Source organism: Eublepharis macularius, chromosome 12, assembly GCF_028583425.1.
Source record: "Eublepharis macularius isolate TG4126 chromosome 12, MPM_Emac_v1.0, whole genome shotgun sequence".
Taxonomy (NCBI): Eukaryota; Metazoa; Chordata; class Lepidosauria; order Squamata; family Eublepharidae; genus Eublepharis; species Eublepharis macularius.
The window spans coordinates 15,663,891-15,683,200 of record NC_072801.1 but is presented as its reverse complement, the minus strand read 5'-3'; the positions used below and the strand labels follow the sequence as shown (position 1 = coordinate 15,683,200).

At 46.8% G+C, this 19,310-nt stretch overlaps 1 protein-coding gene across 1 annotated transcript in view; it reads right to left on the bottom strand.

Moving 5' to 3' along the window:
- NTN3 (netrin 3) overlaps positions 1–19,310 on the bottom strand; it is a 128,365-nt gene that overhangs the window by 56,425 nt on the left and 52,630 nt on the right. The window contains exon 3 of the mRNA XM_054994766.1: positions 8,130–8,318. Within this exon, the coding sequence (XP_054850741.1) occupies positions 8,130–8,318 (189 nt within the window). The remainder of the gene's footprint in view (positions 1–8,129; positions 8,319–19,310) is intronic.

Genomic DNA, 19,310 nt, shown 5'->3' with positions numbered 1-19,310 from the left:
GCTGCCTGAATTTTCTGCTGGGAGAGGTTGGCCACCTTGTTCTTAAAGAGTTGTATAGCACCCTCATAAACACATGCACACACCAGAGAGCTGGACCTCACAAGAATCCCTGCTCTCTTATGGCCAGTGGCACAGCCACACTCCACCCTTCCCCACAGCAATTTCCTGCCGAAGACGCAGCTTCCTTGCAATATCGGCCGTTGACGTAACCCCCCCCCCCCCCCGGTCAATTCCTGGCAAAGCGGCTGCTTGTTTCCAAGGCAGCTGCCATGGCGAGGTGACAAAAGAGCAACGACCCTTGGGGAAGATGGGCGAAGTCCTCTGGTGAAGGGGAGACTGGACGTTGTGGAATGAATGGGAGGCCCTGCCAACTCCGCTGCTTCGGTTATTAAAACCGATTCGCTCTCCATTTCCTAATGGCCTGGCTGGGAGGCAGGACTTGGTTCGCTGCCTTGTGCCAGACCCCCGCAACACTCTGTCTGCCCCTGCTGCCTTCTGCTTTACAAGGAGCTTGTTAAAACTGTGACGTTTCTCCTCTGTGCTTCAACCGAGTTCCATTCAGTCCCTTAAGGCAAGGTCAGGATTTTTCTATGTAAGGCGACAAGGCTGAGGGAAAGGGCTTCTTACACCTCCAGCGTATTCAGCTTCTGCAAAGCCGAGGGTGTTGCTCCTTTTGGCCCCTGGTGTGACCAAGCTACGGATGGTTTTGATCTGGGGAGGAGCTCTTCCAGGTGCAAAGCATCCAGAAGCTAAAATATATTCAGTTCCTGCCAACAGAATGCAGCATACTGCGCCACACCGATCTCAAAAGATCTTAACAGCAGTCAATGCTTATAAATTGCAAAGACTGGGCAGGGGGGAGTAGGGAAGAAAGAAATGACATGTTACATAAATGTAAGGCTTTGTATATTTAAAATTCCAGGGCTTGGTTAGGCAGCACATGATATAGCAACATTGTGGAACTAAAGATGAGCTGGAGCTGGTCAGCACCAAGATGGAGATCCCCAGAGGGTGGGGTGGGGGCACTGTGTGTGCTCCATGATGGAAGAAAGGAGGGATAAAAATAAAATGAATTTTAGTTTCAGCTTTTGGGGGACTTGAAAAGGCAGTATCAGCTTTCGTCATCACCTGCTCCACACCCACTGGCATCTTGAGTTTCAAAATCTCATGTGACAGCTGCAGAAGAGAATTCCACCTGCAACTTTGAAGAAATATCACCCCGGTAGATCGTACCAAGTTAAAAGGACTAAGGATCTGATGCAGTGAACGGCAATATGTCCTTTCACACACTGTACAGTCAAGAGCTGATCAACATTTCCAACATTGTCAGAGTTTAGTTGTATAGTAGAAGGAATCTGAGCAGATGCAACTATTTCAAACTCCAGCACTTGGCAAAATTCCATCTTTTGAACAACATTCCCAGGTGACCTGATGTTGCAAAGGTGCAATCCTTTTGCAGTCTCCAACAATTCCAGCTTTCAGCAGTCTCAAATCAAGAAAACTCCATGCACATAGATGCATTTCCTCACTATTCTGGTTAATAGGCTTTTAAATAATAGCACCTCCTTGACCTATCTGTCTTATTACTTTAAAAAATGTTCTCTCTTTGGTGCTGGAGGCCCTCCAAAATTAATTGCTGATGGAAAAATATACGTTATTTTAATCTTCTCCCATTTAAATTTAAACTCTGTGGATGCCATTTAAGTTTTAGCATGTAAACCAGTGAACATGACCTAGTATTTTTCTCCAAGAAATCCATACCTGCTTCTGTTTGTCAATGACATATACCACCATTACTTTTAATATATTTTTTTACGCATAAATGCTTGTCTACATTTTTCTTCATGTTGTGATGCCTGAAATTCCAAAATGAAGAGCAGGGCCCGTAGAGCTGTAGCTAAGGTTGTGAGATGATCTTCCAGAGGGAAGTCGTCAAAGATCTCTCCTGGCCCTTTTTAGCATGGGCGATTTTTGCTGAATTTTTGGCTCCATGCTTCTTTTTCTTCCAAATTCCAGACGCTTAACTCCCCCTTCAGTTTTCAAAGCAACGTTTCAAGGGTTCTCTCCTGGATTTTTCCCCCCATGCAGAAAAAGTGCAGGAAAAAAACTTGGAAGAGAGTCCTTGAAACACCACAATGAAATCTGGAGGGGGAGTTAATCGTCTGGAATTCGGACGATAACCCGAAGAGATATGGAGTCAAATGAGGTAAAAATCACCCATGCAAAAAAAGCCCCGGGTCATCGGAAAAGGAGGGCAAAATCAACATATTTTCTAAAGCATTTGGGTAGCAGAAACTGTTTGGATGATGATTTTTGAAGGAGTTTTCAATCTGAAATTCTGTGTTTTTTTTGTTTTTTAAAAAAATTATATTCCACCTGGTCCATTTTATAATAGCTTTTCTTTGTGTTATAATTGTAAGCTTCTTCAAGGGCAGGAAAAATAAGAATACAAATATTTTAAATAAATGCATTTTTAAAATTGTGATTAGGGTGGTCTTTACTATTCACATTTTACCGTGGACACGTGAAGCTGTCTTATGCTGTGTCAGACTATGGGTCTCTAAATATTAGTATTATCTACTCTCAGTAGCAGCAACTCTCCAGGGTGTCAGACAACGGTCTTTCACATCACCTAACACTTTATCCTTTCCAGGGCTTTTTTTCTGGGAAAAGAGGTGGTGAAACTCAGTGGGTTGCCAGCACAGGGGGCAACTCCTGGCTGGAGGTGGTGCTCGTGGTACCACATGCCTGCACACAAAGTGCGCATATGCTCCCAGGACCACACAATAACGTCACGGGTCAGCTGGAACAAGGGGGGGGGTTAAAGTTTAAATCGCCCTTGGTGAAAATGGTCACATGGCTGGTAGCCCTGCCCCCAGATCTCCAGACAGAGGGGAGTTTAGATTGCCCTCCGTGCCACTCCAGCAGCGTGGAGGGCAATTTAAACTCCCCTCTGTCTGGAGATCAGGGGGCGGGGCCACCAGCCACGTGACCATTTTCAAGAGGTGCCAGAACTCCGTTCCACCACATTCCAGCTGAAAAAAAGCCCTGACCCTTTCAACTGGACATTCCAGGGACTGCTACCTGAAATCTTCTGCACACAAAGCAGGTGCTTTACCACTGAGGCTCAGCTCCTTCCCAGAGGAGAACTGATGCTGACAGCCCCTTGCTGAAGACCATATCGTGCATTTATGACAGAGGCCAGACTTTAACTCCCAAGTCTTCAAACTCTGTTGGAATACATAGGCCCTCATTTATTCAACCTCAACTCAATTAAAGTTGATTTTTAAATAATCTAAACATTGTGAGGAAAACACCACTGAATCCTTCAACTGGAAAAAAAAATAAAACAACATGAGCACTTCTGACAGCCTGGCTGGATGCACGAGAACAGCCCACAGCCAAGGAATAGGGGCTGAGCTGAGGTCACCTTTATATGTTTATGGTTACCCACTCACTCTGGCATGGCCGTCAATGCTGGAAACGAGGGAAAGTGTCCAGTGTACCAAGCTTTAAGGTTCTGAAAGGGAGTGAATCAGATCCTCCAAACTCTCTCTCCAGGCTGGGAATCAATGACTGGGGGAAGCTGACGCTCAGAATGCCCCCCGTGGCTTCGCTAAGGTGAACATCAATACTTTTCTCTAACATTCAGATCCGCTGGCATAGAAGTCTTTTCAGTCTATTTGAAAAACAGCTTTCCTTGCGGCTCTCTCTCTCTGGGTTCATCAGCTTCCAGGCCTGGACTGCATCCAGAAGTTCAGAGGCATGGAAGAAGCATGAGGCTAATGAGAGAAACATGTTTTCAGACTACGGTCTGCTGTGGACATTGGAGTAGTCAGCATGCATTCTTGATCAACTTTGTGCCGAGCGGGCTTCCTTGGGGGCACCTCCACACAGCGACTCCCCTTACTGTTGAGTCAGTGATTAAGTGTTACAGCAGGAGGTCCACAGCCAGCTCAAAACATTTGGACACCTGAGACACAAAACAGCCAACTCGTTCATCTCACAAGTCCTCCTTCACATGCTTCTGGAGTACGGTGGATGGTTAAACTATTAGTTAAATTATATAAAGAACACGCGAGCAGCTGTATGGGATCAGGCCAAAGGTCCGTCTGGTCCAGCATCATTTCCCACAGTAGCCAACCAGATGCCCTCACAAGGCCTAGAAACAGGGTGTGGAGGCCAAATTCTATCGGGTAAGCTTTCTCAGCCTTGGTGGGAACATGGCACACCCATCACACCTCAGACGTGTGTCGTGCAGTCTCCAAAGAAGATCTTAATGTTCAGATTGATTGATATGGATAAAGACGGTCCTGTGAACAGTTTTGGACTTAAAAATTATGTTTTATATTTTAAAAAACGAGTACCGTTAATTAGAACGAATAACTTGCATCAGAAGCCAGGGGGAATAGAATCCACATATGAGCAGGGCTTTTTTTCAGCTGGAACGCGTTGGAACGGAGTTCCAGCACCTCTTGAAAATGGTCACATGGCCGGTGGCCCTGCCCCCTGATCTCCGGACCGAGGGGAGTTTAGATTGCCCTCCATGCTGTTTGGCGCGGAGGGCAACCTAAACTCCCCTCTGTCCGGAGATCAGGGGGCGAGGCCACCGGCCATGTGACCATTTTCACCGAGGGCGATTTAAACTTTGAAAAACTCCCCCCTTGTTCCCGCTGACCCAAAGTGACATCATTGTGCAGTCCTGCATGTGGTACCAGGGGCACCACCTCCCACCAGGAGTTGCCCCCTGTGCTGGCAACCCACTGAGTTGCACCACCTCTTTCCCCAGAAAAACAGCCCTGTGTATGAGTAAGGATATCCGAAACTCTCTGGAGAAATTTAACAAAATGTAATCAAGAAAACTCTTGTGTTTGCCTTCCCTCAAAGCTCTTCAGAGGTTTTACCTGAAGAACCACCTCTAAAATTAATTTTGCTTACAGTGGCATCTGCAAGATTTGATTTGTTAACAATTAACCAAACGCCAACCTCTAACCGTCCCAAAAATTATATGCAGACCAATTTTGTCCAGTATATCGTTCCTTGGAAAACTTTCTCCTCCAGTGATCTTCCATCAGCAACTGCCACTTGTGACTGGGGGTGGACCTCCCATGAACATCACAGCTTCCAAGCAGAGCAGAGGACTGGACTCTCAGAGGAGAGTCTGTTGGCATAACCAGTGGAATATGGTTAGACAGGAAGTGATGCCATTCCGCCTGCTGTGGAATTCTCTTTCTAGGTTAAAATATAAATAGAGTTTTTGGGGAGACCCCAACAGGTGTAAAGAGTGATTCACCAGAGCATTGGGCCCTGGGCCCCTTGAGGGAGGAAGGGATCTGTTTAGAGTACTCAGCGCTCTATAGACAGAGTCTCCAATGTCAAACTCATACAGTCCACATGCTGGTGGTAAATTTCTGTCAACTGAAGGGCACAAATTGGAAGGGGGAAGCAAGTGGGTGGACAGGATTTGAGGAGAAGCTATTGACAGACTCCTCAGTGGTTCCCTATAAACACCTAGCATGGATCAGGCAAACAGAAGAAGGGCAACAACCTCAACTACTCATTTGGTCCCTCGTGTTAATAACTCTATGCAATTCCTCATTCAAACTGTCTGTCCTTGATGGCTTTGTCCTTTTCCAAAGGACAGCCCTTCAGGTATTTGAAGAGTTCAAGACTGTCTCCTCCTCACTCTCTTCTTCAGGCTAAACGCTCAGCTCACAGGATGTTCTTTCCAGACTGCCAACCACCATCACTGCCTTCCTCTAAACCTGTTCCATTTGGTCTACATCCTTCTTAAAGGGGATGGTGGTAGACAGTGCCCTCAAGTCATGGTGACCCCTGATGGGGGTTTCATGGCAGGAGACTAACAGAGGTGGCTTGCCATTGTCTGCGTCTGCAACCCTGGTTTTCACTGGAGGTCTCCCGTTCAATTACTGACCAAGGCCGACCCTGCTTAGCTTCTGAAATCTGACGAGATCAGGCTCACCTGGGCTATCCAGGTCAAGTGCTCCAAACGATGTCCAGCTAGTGCACAATAAAGCGGAACTATTATTTCTCAGTACTAGAAGCCTGGGCTACTGCTCTTGTCTGATCAATAGAGCCTGCTTTGTTCCAGCCCATGCCATAGGGATGGACCCTGGACTGGAGAACATGTGCTCCAGGTCCTGCTGTTGGTATGGATGCCCATGCTGTTGTCTCTGATATTGTGTGCTCTTTAAGCGGGGCCTACCCCCAGGCAGCTCCCTTGTCCATTTGCACGGAAGAGCTGTCCGTGCTTCAGATTTAACCACAAACAGCAGTGCAAAGAACTGCCATTTGGACACACCCTCAGAGAGCTATTGCTACAAGACTGCAATAAAGAAATGAAAGAGGGCTGGTGGTGAGTGGTTGGGGTATGTATGGGCTAAATGAAGAAATACATGCTGGATAAACTGGGGATAAATTCCACTGCGGACTCCTAATTTAAACCCAGACTACAGATATAAATAAATTGTGAGGTGGGTATGAATTAGTCAGCACTGACAGAGCTATGATTCCTTGCTTGAGATGTGGAGAACAAGTAAGCAACCATCTTTCTAGCCGTTGGTTACAAGTTCACCCTTGGATTCTTAACTAATTTATCTGGACTATACCAAATGTCATCTGGCGGTTCTGTTCCCACATTCTAGCTTTCCATTGGCCTTTACGAGAGTTCAGCATTCTTTAAGTCACTTCTCAAGGTGATTTCTCATAATTACTGTCTTAATAACCACAGTATGAAAAATAAAATAATAATTTCTATTACACTTTTCAGCCCCCACAGGAGGATTTTGGGGCTGAGGTAACAGCATAGTTACATTCAAATTTGCTCAAACCATTTTCATTTTTTAAAAAACCATGTTGGAGCCACATGTCCTTTATTTCCATTAATTATTTCCAGGACTTAATCTGGGGGGAAAGCTGAACCCAAAAATCTGAAAATGCAAATTAATGACAAAGACCGTGTGCCTCTGAGCATTTGCAGAATTCCTTTCCTACTACATTGGAGTTCCAAAGGCATATATTAAGCCCTGATAGGAGAAATAAATTACTCCTGCCTTTATGGAATTCACCCGAAATCATGACATGTTCGTATCTCAACCAAAACGGCTACGCCTCATATAAACTTGGCTCAAACATGATGTGAAACCACGTCCTCCAAACACAGACATCCTGGCTTAATCCTGACCTGCTCTCCAGTACTGCCCTCACCACAATTCATGGTGGGACACCAGCCAGGTCTCTGGAGGAGGCTGGGGAAAATAATAAAAACAGCATTTGTCGAGGCAAGCGACAATCGATCAAGCTGAATCCTGGATTCCTAAGCCGGCAACTTTTAAAGCAAACCATGGTTTTGCATTAACTCTGAACCACACTGCAAACTGAGCTGGAGGAACAAAATTGCTGTGGTATACAGCTGTTGCCATCTTAAGAATAGTTGCACCCTTCTAAGCCCATCGGTTTAAATGGGCTTGGGATACGGATCCCATTCCTCTAGTGGAGGCGGGAATCCCTGCTCCCACCTTTTGCCCCCAGCCACTGCTTACCTGGCTGGCAGGGGGAAAGGCAGGTAACGGGTGTGCTCCCGGGGCCACTGCAATGACATCACGCTGCCCCGAGAGCACTCCCACGCTTTGCTGCGGGCCAATTTCAGCCTACAGCCTTGTACGATGATGTCACTACCCAGAAGTGACCTGGCAACTCTAGCTTGGGAAGGTGTAATTCTGCTTACGATGGCATGGTTAGAGATTTAGATGCAGTGGTTTTTATAAGTGCCCCAACCTGATTGGGCAACCATTTATTTGGTTTTTTAAACCACTAATTGTTTTTAAATTAAGCAGGACTTTTTTTCAGCTGGAACACGGTGGAACGGAGTTCCGGCACCTCTTGAAAATGGTCACATGGCTGGTGGCCCCGTCCCCTGATCTCCAGACAGAGGGGAGTTTAGATTGCCCTCTAAACTCCCCTCTGTCTGGAGATCAGGGGGCGTGCACCCTATAACAGAGGAGTTACAGCAGAAGACCTCAACTGAAGCCTAACTATCCATCAAGAAGGCTCATTGGAGCCCTGTCTAGAGAACAGAAGTTGGCCATCACTGCTGTGAGGTCCCTTACCTTTGCAGGCCTTGCGGTCAGTGATGGCCTTGCTCATGTCCCGGTAGAAGCCCTCCTTGCAGTAATGGCAGTGGCGGCCAGCAGTATTGTGGCGGCAATTGAGGCAGACGCCTCCGCTCTTCCGCCCCGAGAGTTTGTAGAGCTCCATGTTGAAGCGGCAGCGGCGGGCATGAAGGTTACAGTTGCAGGCTGGAAAGAAAAGGAGGAAACAGATGGAGAAAAGGAGGCAACTGGTTTCCAGAGATCAGCTGCCTCTGAATATGGAGGTTCCATTCAGCCATTCTCATCTTTACTATACCTATCCTCCAATAATTTTACCTGGCTCTAAAGCCACCTAAGCCAACCTATCTCGTGGCAGCAAATCCCAAAAGGTTTATCATGCACCATGTAAAGAAATTCTTCCCTTCCCCCTCCTGCCCTAAAATCTACCACCCATCAATTTCATTGGGTGACCCCAGAGATCCATCTTCTTTGATCTACAACATGAGGTAATCAAAGCTTGCCCAATTTTGGGAAGGAGCTGATGAAGGGTCCCAAGGGGAAAAGAAGGGTGATGGCAAACCGTTCCTCAGGGTCAAGTTAGAAGTGACGAATTACACTTGAATGGTAAGTGAACAGACTCACGTGTATTCCTCCCTGTTCACTTGCACTCCACTCGAGTGGAGTGCAAGTGGAGTGCAAGTGAACAGGGAGGAATACATGTCAGTCTGTTCACTTGCCGTTCAAGTGTAATTTGTCACTTCTAGCTTGGCCCTGAGTCATACAGATCCCTGATCTTTCCCAGCAGGCTGCTGACTTGAAGACCCGGCCCAGAGCCCCCACAAAGACCACCCGGTTCGAGTTTGGGGTAGGGATGTCCATTCTTTTATTCGCTGCCAGGGCTATTAAGGAATAAGAACAGTCCCAGCTGTAGCCAGGTTACAGGGCAGAAGAGTGAGAGGAATGGTGGCAGTAACAGCAGCCCTGGAGACAGCTGCTAAAGTAATTTCGTCACCCCTCCTCCTTCACACCCCTCCCCCCCTTTTTCTTATTAGCCACAGAAACCAAATTTTTTAAAAAAGGAATCCATGTGTGCTGAATAAAAAAGGAACCAGCACTGCCAGCTCCTGTTTAACACTCTCGCAAAAAGATAATGTGAACAAGATTTCCTCCTACCACATACCCAGCCGTCCTCTTTTGCCCTCAACACCCCCACCCCCGTTCCTCAGTCCTCTGGTCAAATCAAGGCTTTGGTGAGAGTTTTTCCAGGCGTGCTGTGAAATTCATTAATGTGTCAGCTCAAGATTTAACTGCTGGGCCTGCTTATCATTTGCATGAAAGTTCTTCTACACTAACTCACCTCCCCCCCCGCCCCCGCAACCCCACATGGCTTGCAGCTCTCCGATTCTATTCTCTGTAAAAGAAGAAAGCAGACAGGGGGGGATGGGGGGGAAGAAACCCTTAAAGATCAAACATGTACAAAGAACATGACGCTCAAACACACTGGCTAAGCAACAGGTTTTTTACATTCCTTCATGCCAAACTCAGCGCAAGACAGGGGACAATGAGAAAAATTATATTTGGATAATGCTTACCCACCTCTGGCTTTCAGAGAACATTCTCCTATCACGGATCACTGGGAGCCAAGCTACAAGTGACGCCCAACACAGGTTGGACACTTGTCAGCTTCCCTCAAGTTTTGATGGGAAATGTAGGCGTCCTGGTCTTACAGCTTGGCTCTCCATTTAACTGACGTTTACAGAAACCCCACACACACCCCTAGTAGAGGGGAAGGGGGGTGCCCAGTGAGAGCCCGACGCCTGCACTCCCCTCCCAACCGCATGTTCTCCCTCCCATAGACTGCCTCTCTGTACACTTCAATTAAATGGAGAGCCAAGCCGCAAGACCTGGACGCCTACATTTCCCATCAAACCTTGAGGGAAGCTGACAAGTGTCCAACCTGTGTCAGGCGTCATTTGTATCTTGGCTCTACCTGAGTCTGCTCCCCCTCACCCCGCTCCACTATACAATGCGTAAAGAGTCTGCTGCATGCTGCATTCTATTATTCTGCAACAGCAAAGCCTACTGTGGCAAGAAAGTTTTAGTCTGCACACGAAAGATATACTTTCTTCAAGCATCATTGTCCTACAGTGTGAGCAGGAGTTCAAAGTTTACTTCAGCAGTTGTGGCGCATGATACACATGCACATGACGTAATATTTCAGGGCTGGGTTCATGCACACCCGCCGACATGTATGTGCACGGCAGACACTATGCATCAACCTCTCCTCCATCTTCTTAGAGATCTCGCACCCTGAAGACTTACAAACTCAAATAATTCCTGAAGAAAAAGCTTATCTTCAAAAAACAGGGACAAGTAGCAGAAAACAAGGGAAGATCTTGGTAATTAAGGGCAGTTGGAAGACATTCATTCTACCTCTTGCATTTTTTTACTCCGCCTTAGCTTGGGGCAGTTTAAATGGTCCTTTCCTTCTCCACTGTGAGGTCTGCTAGGTTGAGAAATGCAGTGGTCCAGGGAGTTTTATAGGAGCTGAACCTGAGTCTCCTGACGCCTTCCCCAACATGCTGCCACCACACAACACTGGTGGAGATCCTACTCTATGGAATAATACACTGTAAGACCATAAGATAAAGGCAGGAAAATGATGCACTGCGATGTCACTCAGCTGCAGATAAGGAGAAATGTGCATGAATCCAGCAGGTTCCTCACTCCTCTTATCATGTGTGGAGAGTCTTGGTTAAAAACAAATTGCATTTATCCATGATACATGAATGCGGACAAATATGTTTCCCTGCTGCTAACCAGGATTCTGAACCAGAGAGGCTTAGAATCTTAGTTAGCAAAGGGAAAACAAACTCCAATTAAGCTACACACCTGCATTCATACATGATAGGTAACCAGGGCTGAATCCACACGGCTCAAGTTTGCGACTATTTTCCCGCCATTTATGCGCTTCTCAGAGTATGTTCACATACTCTTACCTCAATCCCACCATTCTATCGTATCTGTTGTGCTGTGCCTCAGACAAGGTTGTCACGCTTTCAAACACTTCTCTTGCGCAGTTCTCACCATGGATGTGAACAAATAGAAGCGGTTCCCAAAGAGACCGCCACCTCTTAACCACCCTCACTTCCTTGTTCCTTGCCTTTCTGGAACACCATCCCTCTTTGCCAAGCAATTCTTATGGTCCCAACTCTGTCCGAGGCACGCCCGCACCCATGTCCTGTTTCTCCTGATTCTCCAAGGGATGTGGACGATGTATAGCGCGACGTTGCCACAGTAAGAGAGGGGATGTGAACACAGACTGGGATATTGTGAGACAGAATCCAGCGCAATTACTGCGTATGAAAAGCAGAAGGTAGGGAAGAGTGGATTCGGCCTGGACATGGTTTTAAACTGTGATTTTCCATGCAAAAAGGAAGAGGAGAGGCCCAAGGGGCATATACAAGCTCAGCAATAAGTTGACAGCGCATTTCCACACACACCCCATCACCACAATTGATTGTGCTGTTTGAATGCAGCCGATGAGGAAACCAACAGCAGATCCTCTAAAAGTGTTTAGACAATGGGAAATTCTTACAAACTTTTTTTTTTAAGGAAGAAAGGGACAAAGATAGAGAACAGGATGGAAAACAAAAGTCTTCTCAGGGCCTGTCTTAGGAAAGAGCCATTTACCACACAACTTAAGATGCAAAGGCAGAGAACAGAATAAATAAGATGTTGCAGGTTTACAAATTGGAATAAGATCACATACTGACTTATTGTATATAGCTTATAAGAGGTTACAGTCTGACAAGGGGGGAAATGTATGAATATATAATTGAATATATAATTGCTAAAATAGTTTGTAGATATGGGTCAAATCCACATTGCTCATTCTAAGTCGCATGTTCCCCGCATTCCCCACGCAATTCCGAGTGCCGGTCACATTACCTCATTAAACAGACGCATTTCATTCGCATTTCTCCCGAATATGTGGTCACAGGTTTTCAACGGGAGTTTCACGGTGGCCGTGAACAGGCCAATGCGCAATTTATGCGGTTTTTTAAAAAAACACCCCCCTTCCTGTCTCTCCGGCCGTTCTGAGAGTTCCTATTGGCTGATTCAACTTGCAAGTGCTCCGTAGTCTGCAAAAGACTGTTTTTGACTTCATAGCATTGGATTTATTGATTATGCTGTTTCTGAATCAAATCTGGTAGTTTGAAAAATCATTTTGGGGTGAATCCACCCTCAGAACGGACTCGCGAAACTCCCTTTTTAACTGTTTTTTATTTTTTTTATTTTATATTACTGTCATATTGAAATTATGAAATATCGAAATAATGACACTCCAAGGAAGTGAAACTTCAGTAAAATTCAGGCACTGAACTGTCCTGCATAGGAAATGCCCACAAAAGCTTCCCACATGCTTCCAAATTTCCAAAAAAGAAACGGGAGAGAGCCATCAGTGCTGTCAGTGGGGGAAAGAGGCATCATTATCTTCAATGATGTTTTTTTTTATGGGCAAGATCGAAATAACGGAAAAGTGCGCTCAAAAAAATAAAAAAAAATGGGTGGGAAAAAAGGTCCCGCCCAAAAAAGCGGTTTTCGAGTGGCCGTGTGACCAGAGGGACGCGCGAGAAAGACGGATTGGAAGCAGGAATGTGAACGAAGAGGAAAAAATCATGGATTGGAGGCAAACGGAAGATATCCAATAAACATGCGCGTAATGGGTGAATGTGGATTCGACCCTGGAAACATTGATAAAGCTAGAGATAAGTAGAGAGGATTGCTATATTAATCAGTTACATAAAGAGATAAGATGAAATATTGTAGTAATAATGGAATGAGGCGTTTTGCCTTTTTGATTATTAATTTTTATTACTAAGCCTGGAGAAGGAGGTGGGAGGCGCTAAGTATGTGTAGTATAAAGGAATAATATATAGTAATGGGACTTAATAGTTGCAATCTTTATTGCTATATGGATAAATATTGAAAAAGGTTACGTTTTTGTGCACTCTGTATTCTAAGAATTCTTGTAGCGATAAGTCGCAAAATCTTCTTGACCTTATTAACTTCCCCCCCTTTTTTCTGTATCCCTTTTTTTTACTTTGATAAAGTAATATATATATGCAAAGGCAGAATCCTTGACCAGCAGGTGGTGTCGGACTCCTGAAACCCTGACCTGGTGGGTTTCTGGGCCTCGAACACTGACCAAGAAACGGAACCTCACAAGGTTTGAATCTCGGGGGCCAGCATCACGCACAGGTGGGCTTTATATTGTGCCTCAGCAATGTTATGTTCAACTCATCCAGGATAATCTGGGTCCATATGCAGCTGTTACACAACAAGTGCCCTTCTGCCCAGGGACGGAGCAAGGGTTTACCTCGCTCGCGGTCGGCTGGCCGGGCGCCCCCACGCGCACACGAGCTCGCGCGCGCACCGGCCTGCGTGATGATGTCACGTGTGACGTTATCACGGGAGCACACGTGCCGCCGCCGGCCTGATTGCTGCAGCAGGCGGCCTCCAAGCTCTCCCGCTCGGTTGCCCGCGCCGCCGCAGATGCCTGCCCGTGGTGGCTGCGCCTGGCCAGGGGCTTGTGCTGGTGGCGGCAGCGGCGTGGGGTGGGAGTGATAGGAGGCTGGTGCTTTGTGGCGCACGCTCCCGCCCGCCGATCCTCCTCCGGCGCTCCCTCCGGCACCCCGTGCCTGCGGCCACCGCCTACCTGGCCTCAATAGGCCCGCCGCCCCTGCTTCTGCCCTTACCCAGATTCTTCAGAGCAAAAGGAGGAGACAGACGAGTGCTTCTTTTCAATGATTATATTGAATATTGCAATATGGGTACACTGCTTCAAAGGAGCCATAGGAGTACCAGAGAACATAAAGCTTACAGTTTTAAAGACGTTTTTCAGTACAAAAGGAACGGCGTGCAGATTAATATGCAATTGGTCCTTTATACATCTGATCTCTATAATTCTTTTAATTGGGGCTACTTACTCAGTTCTCTAACTAGTCTCGCGATATTGCTTCTATCAATGTAACTTTCTGTTCTCCTTATTTGGTCACTGCTATCCTTTGCTGACTTTGAGTTTCTCATTTCTTGCTGACTTCTAACTTCAGAATCAAAAGTTATAGATACAGGGAGTGAATGTGCTCTTCTTGTATCTATTTCTCCCTTCTCATGAGACAGTAGCTCAAAGAATATGGACTTATCTTAAGTTTCCTAAGCAACTGAGAAAAGAGAAACATTTTCGGCCTTGGTTATGCTCTGTCTGTCTGAAAACAGCTTTCAGCAAAAGTTGAACAATGAGAGAGAGAAAAGAGAATGGGGGGGGGGGTTGCAAAAAGGCACTTTGCACTATTAATTGATTTATAAGAATATATGTACATAAAAGTATGAAATTCTATGAAACCCTTATAAGAATATTAAATCTTAACTCTACACAGGTTAGTCCAAATTTTTACAAGTTTTCATCTTTGCCGTTGGCTTATATGACTATAGTACCAAAGATCATCAGAAAGCCAGGAAAAAAATCAATCATCTTGGAGCAGGGTACCACCACTTGCAGACCAGCAGACGGGTGCGGTGGCCCTCTGGTCCCCATTCTCAGGGCCAAGCTAGAAGTAACGAATTCCACTTGAATGGCAAGTGAACAGACTCACATGTATTCCTCCCTGTTCACTTGTGCTCCACTTGCACTCCACTTGATCATGTAGTGATCGAGTGGAGTGCAAGTGGAGCACAAGTAAACGGAGGAATACGTGATCGAGTGGAGTGCAAGTGGAGCGCAAGTGAACAGGGAGGAACATGTGATCGAGTGGAATGCAAGTGGAGCACAAGTGAACAGGGAGGAATACGTGATTGAGTGGAGTGCAAGTGGAGTACAAGTGAACAGGGAGGAATATGTGATCAAGTGGAGTGCAAGTGGAGCACAAGTGAACAGGGAGGAATACATGTGTGAGTCTGCTCACTTGCCATTCAAGTGGAATTCGTCACTTCTAGCTTGGCCCTTAGACTCGAGGTGGGCGGCCACTAGGAACAAGGCCTTCTCAGCTTGACTGTTTCAGCTGCTGAATGTCCTCCACTCCAATGTTGCTAACTTTTTAGTGAGAGGCTAAACCTTTTATTTAATTTCCCCAGCACTGGCCTGGGGGCGAAAGAGTAGATTTGGATCATTCTGGGCTGGGGTGGGTCAGTCTCCTTCTCTCGTCGATAAATTACTTTTAAAATTACATGTATAAAAAATAATTGAGTTTTAATTTAAGACTTTTTAGATGCCTTGATCAAACTGTTTCCTGCTGTTCTTCATTCAGCTGTTAGCACTGCCATTTAAAGCTCTCCTGTGGAGTTTCATTGTTTTGGCACTGTGTTTCAACTGCGCTCTGTCGAAACTGCCTTGAACGTGTTTCGGAGAAAGCGGTATACAATATCTTTATTTACATAAACTATAAATCCCCGGCTTGGTTTCTTAAATGAAGACTTCATGAACATGGGGCTGTCGAGCATCTGGCAGACACAAACCCAGGCCTGGTGAGTTGTATTGATTTGCAAGTTGTAAGGGCTTAGATCTCTTGCAGATGGCTGCAAACAGGGGACAGTTAATGAACAAAAGGGGGAGAAGGATTGCACTCGCCTCACTGACCTCTGCATGTTGATGGGGTCTTCTGAATGGACTCTGTGAGCCTCTGTGTCTCTGCTGTGCATTTCTGCAGCTAATGTGTTCAGAGACTGTACATGTACTGCTTGTATAAACACTGTATCTGTGCACAAGGCAGCAGTGGCGCCAGGGTTTTCGGTGCTTGCAGCCCGCCGATGGGCCAGGCGCGTGCACGTGCACACATGCATCAGCCTGCATGATGATGTCACGTGATGTCATCATGGTCACGTGCGCACTGCCGGCCCGATTGCTGCGGCGGGCAGCTGGGACGGTGTGCGGGTGGCCTCCCAGCTCTCCCGCTCGGTTTCCCTGCGCTGCTGCAGACGCCTGCCCGCGGCTGCTGCACCCGGGCAGGGGTGTGTGCTGGCGGCGGCGGCGGCGGCGGCAGCGCAGGGCGGGAGGGCTAGGAGGCTGCAGCTCCGTGGTGCGCGCTCCCGCCCCCCATGCCTCCTCCAGTGCCCCCTCCGGCTCCCTGCACCCTGAGGTCACTGCCTACCTGGCCTCAATAGGTGTGCCGGCCCTGGCACAAGGTATAATCTACTCTTGGAGAACTCTGTGTGTGTGTGTGTGTCTGTGTGTGTGTGTGTGTGTGTGTGGTATGATCTACTCTCGGAGAACGGTGTGTATGTGTCTCTGTGTGTGGTGGTGTCTGCCACAGCACTCACTCCTGCCGCACTTCTTCCATGCACACCACAATGTATGGGATTCACGTACTCTGCCCCCTTTGTAAAGAAAATCCTCCTACATTATATTTCTTAGAGGTGAAGGGGCAGCTGGGGAGAAAGTGTAGGTAAATGATTGCCTCTGGCTTCATCTGTGAGAGTTTAGCTCAGAATACTACTAGATGATTTCAAATTTCTCATCCTGGCTGGGACAACTAAAAAAAAATCGACAGCGTTTCAGTTTTGCATCTCCCTTGTGTGAATCAAATCTATTATGGTGCCCATTTCCTCTTTCCTCACACTTAATCTTGCCCATATTTTTCAAATTATTTTGTGTGTCCATAAATCTGCGTTAAGCATTCTACGCATATTATACAGATTACATACATTGTAGGTATTTTAAAAAAACCATATAAATAGTGTACAAAAACCATACAATATGCACACACAATACTAACAAAGCCAACAATGAAAAGGGGGGGCGAAACCATTGAAAAGAATATAAAAGAACATTAAAAGAAATTAAACAGGGAAGATTTGCTCATCCATGGCTGAAAACTACTTGCACCCTTTCCCAGACAGATCCACAATTGCGCTCCGTGGGAACAGACGAGTGTTTCAGACGGCCTTTCTTGGAGGCTGTATTTCAACCATATTTACCACCTTCTCTTGGATCACTGGTTACTCGGAGCCCAGACTTCCGGATATCCAGGCTGTCTCTCCATTGCAAATTAGCTTGCTTCTATATATGGCGTTGTATCACTCCTTACTGCACACCTTGCTTATAAACATCGTCTGCCCCTGTCTGTTTGGGATGTTACATATATTTCAGATTATTTTTTTTTTTAGCCTGTTCTCTACCCCCTTTGTGGATTGTTGAGTGGACTGGCCAAAAATTAACATCTGAAGTATTTCTGATCCAGCCAAAATTAGACACATATTAGTCTTATTTATTTTAATGGAGAGTTATATACACTGCTAAACCTTCTTCCTATTCAATCAATGGAACTTGCTGGATCGTCGCTGTTTATCTTTTGAGACATGCTGGAGTTTTGGAGGTTTGCTCCACTGTAACATAATCCTCTTCCCCTAAAAACATAGTGATCCGTTAAAACTTCAACCATCTCAAAATTCATTCTGCTCATATTTACTTTCTTGTTTGAACTACCTGTCCACAAATGTTCCGGGCTCCTTACAACAAAACTACGATTGCTGTTAAACACCCATGCAAATCAATGTAAAACAGCAAGAGAAAATGGTGAGAACAACAGTGTATTGAAACTGTACTTTAAGAATGAACCAAGAAAAACTTCAGATGGAAATTTTATTTAAAGAATTTATTTATTTCATTTATACCCCGCCCTTCTCACCAATGGAGACTAAAAGCAACTTACATTGTTGTTCTCTTCATTTTATCACAACAACCCTCTGAGGTAGGCTAGGCTGAATATGCATGGCTGGCTTCCACAGCAGCAGGGCCGGCGCCAGGGTTTCCGGCACATGAGGCCAGGGGCAGATTCAGGTCTGTTCCTGCCCCCTCGCGACATGCGCACACCCGGACTGCGGGGTGGCGGGCAGCTGGGTGGGAGGGCTGCCCGCTCAGACTGCCCTGCGCTGCTGCCGCTGGCGTGCGCTCCCAGCCAGGCACAGCGGGTGGCTGGGGAGGCGTGCATGTGTCCTCCTAGCCCTCCTGCTCCGTTGCTCTGCATGCCACCCGGACGCCTGCTGTGCCTGGCCCGTGGCTGCTGCTCCCGGCCAGGGGCACGTGCCGGCGGCGGTAGCAGTGCAGGAGGACTGGAAGGCTGCAGTAGCTGTGGGCCAGGCATGGCGGGAAGCCAGGGCAGCATGCGGGTGGTTTCCCATCCCTTCTGCTCAGCCACCCACGCGCTACTGCCGCCAGCTCCACAGCGTATGCCCTCGCCCCTGGTGCCCCCTCTGATGCCTCAGCGCTGGAGGCGGTTGCTGGATCTGCCTCAATGGACGAGCTGGCCCTGCACAGCAGGAAGGGGATTCAAATGTGGGTCTATAGTGACTGCACCACACTGGAAGAAGGAAGATCTTCTTCTTGAGGCAAAACATCCCCAGTGAGGAAGTCTGGCAAATCTTTCTGGAAACTGATTCCATACTGTGGGTGCCATTATTAGGAATTCAGGACTGTAGGCATGGCAGGTCAAGTGGCTGCATCTTTCAAAGAACAAGTCTATTAATTTACAGTGTGACTGGTTTTGTGGAAACAGTGTTTTCAGGATGCAAACATTTCTAGAAAAAAATAAAGTAGAGGCAGCTGCTCCCCCCCTCCCCTGCCCCCCAACACCTTAAGTGAGCATGCTTTGGATTCTATGGATCTGATCTGCTGGTTCTGCTTGGTTAACATTTCTCCTGGCTCCAAATCGATTTTTCATGGTCACCCTTATGATGCTGAAAAGTGCAAAGTAGATGCATATATGGCTTTCCGCTCCTCTATTTTATCCAGGGCTTTTTTTCAGCTGGAACGCGGCAGAACGGAGTTCCGGAACCTCTTGAAAATGGTCACATGGCTGGTGGCCCCGCCCCCCAATCTCCAGACAGAGGGGAGTTGAGTTGAGATTGCAATCTAACCTCCCCTCTGTCTGGAGATCGGGGGGCGGGGCCACCAGCCATGTGACCATTTTCTCCAAGGGCAACCCACTGAGTTCCACCACCTCTTTTCCCTGAAAAAAAGCCCTGATTTTATCCTCTCTGTTGCACTTCAGCACCACCATTGTGGGTGGCCAGAATATGGTTACTGCAGCTACCAGCTCAGCAGGAGTCAAGTGACAAAAGGAACCAATAGGGTTGCACCTACTTTTATTAAGTTTTTGACTCCAGCTTGGCTCTTCCGTTTGAGCGACTTGTTCACTTATT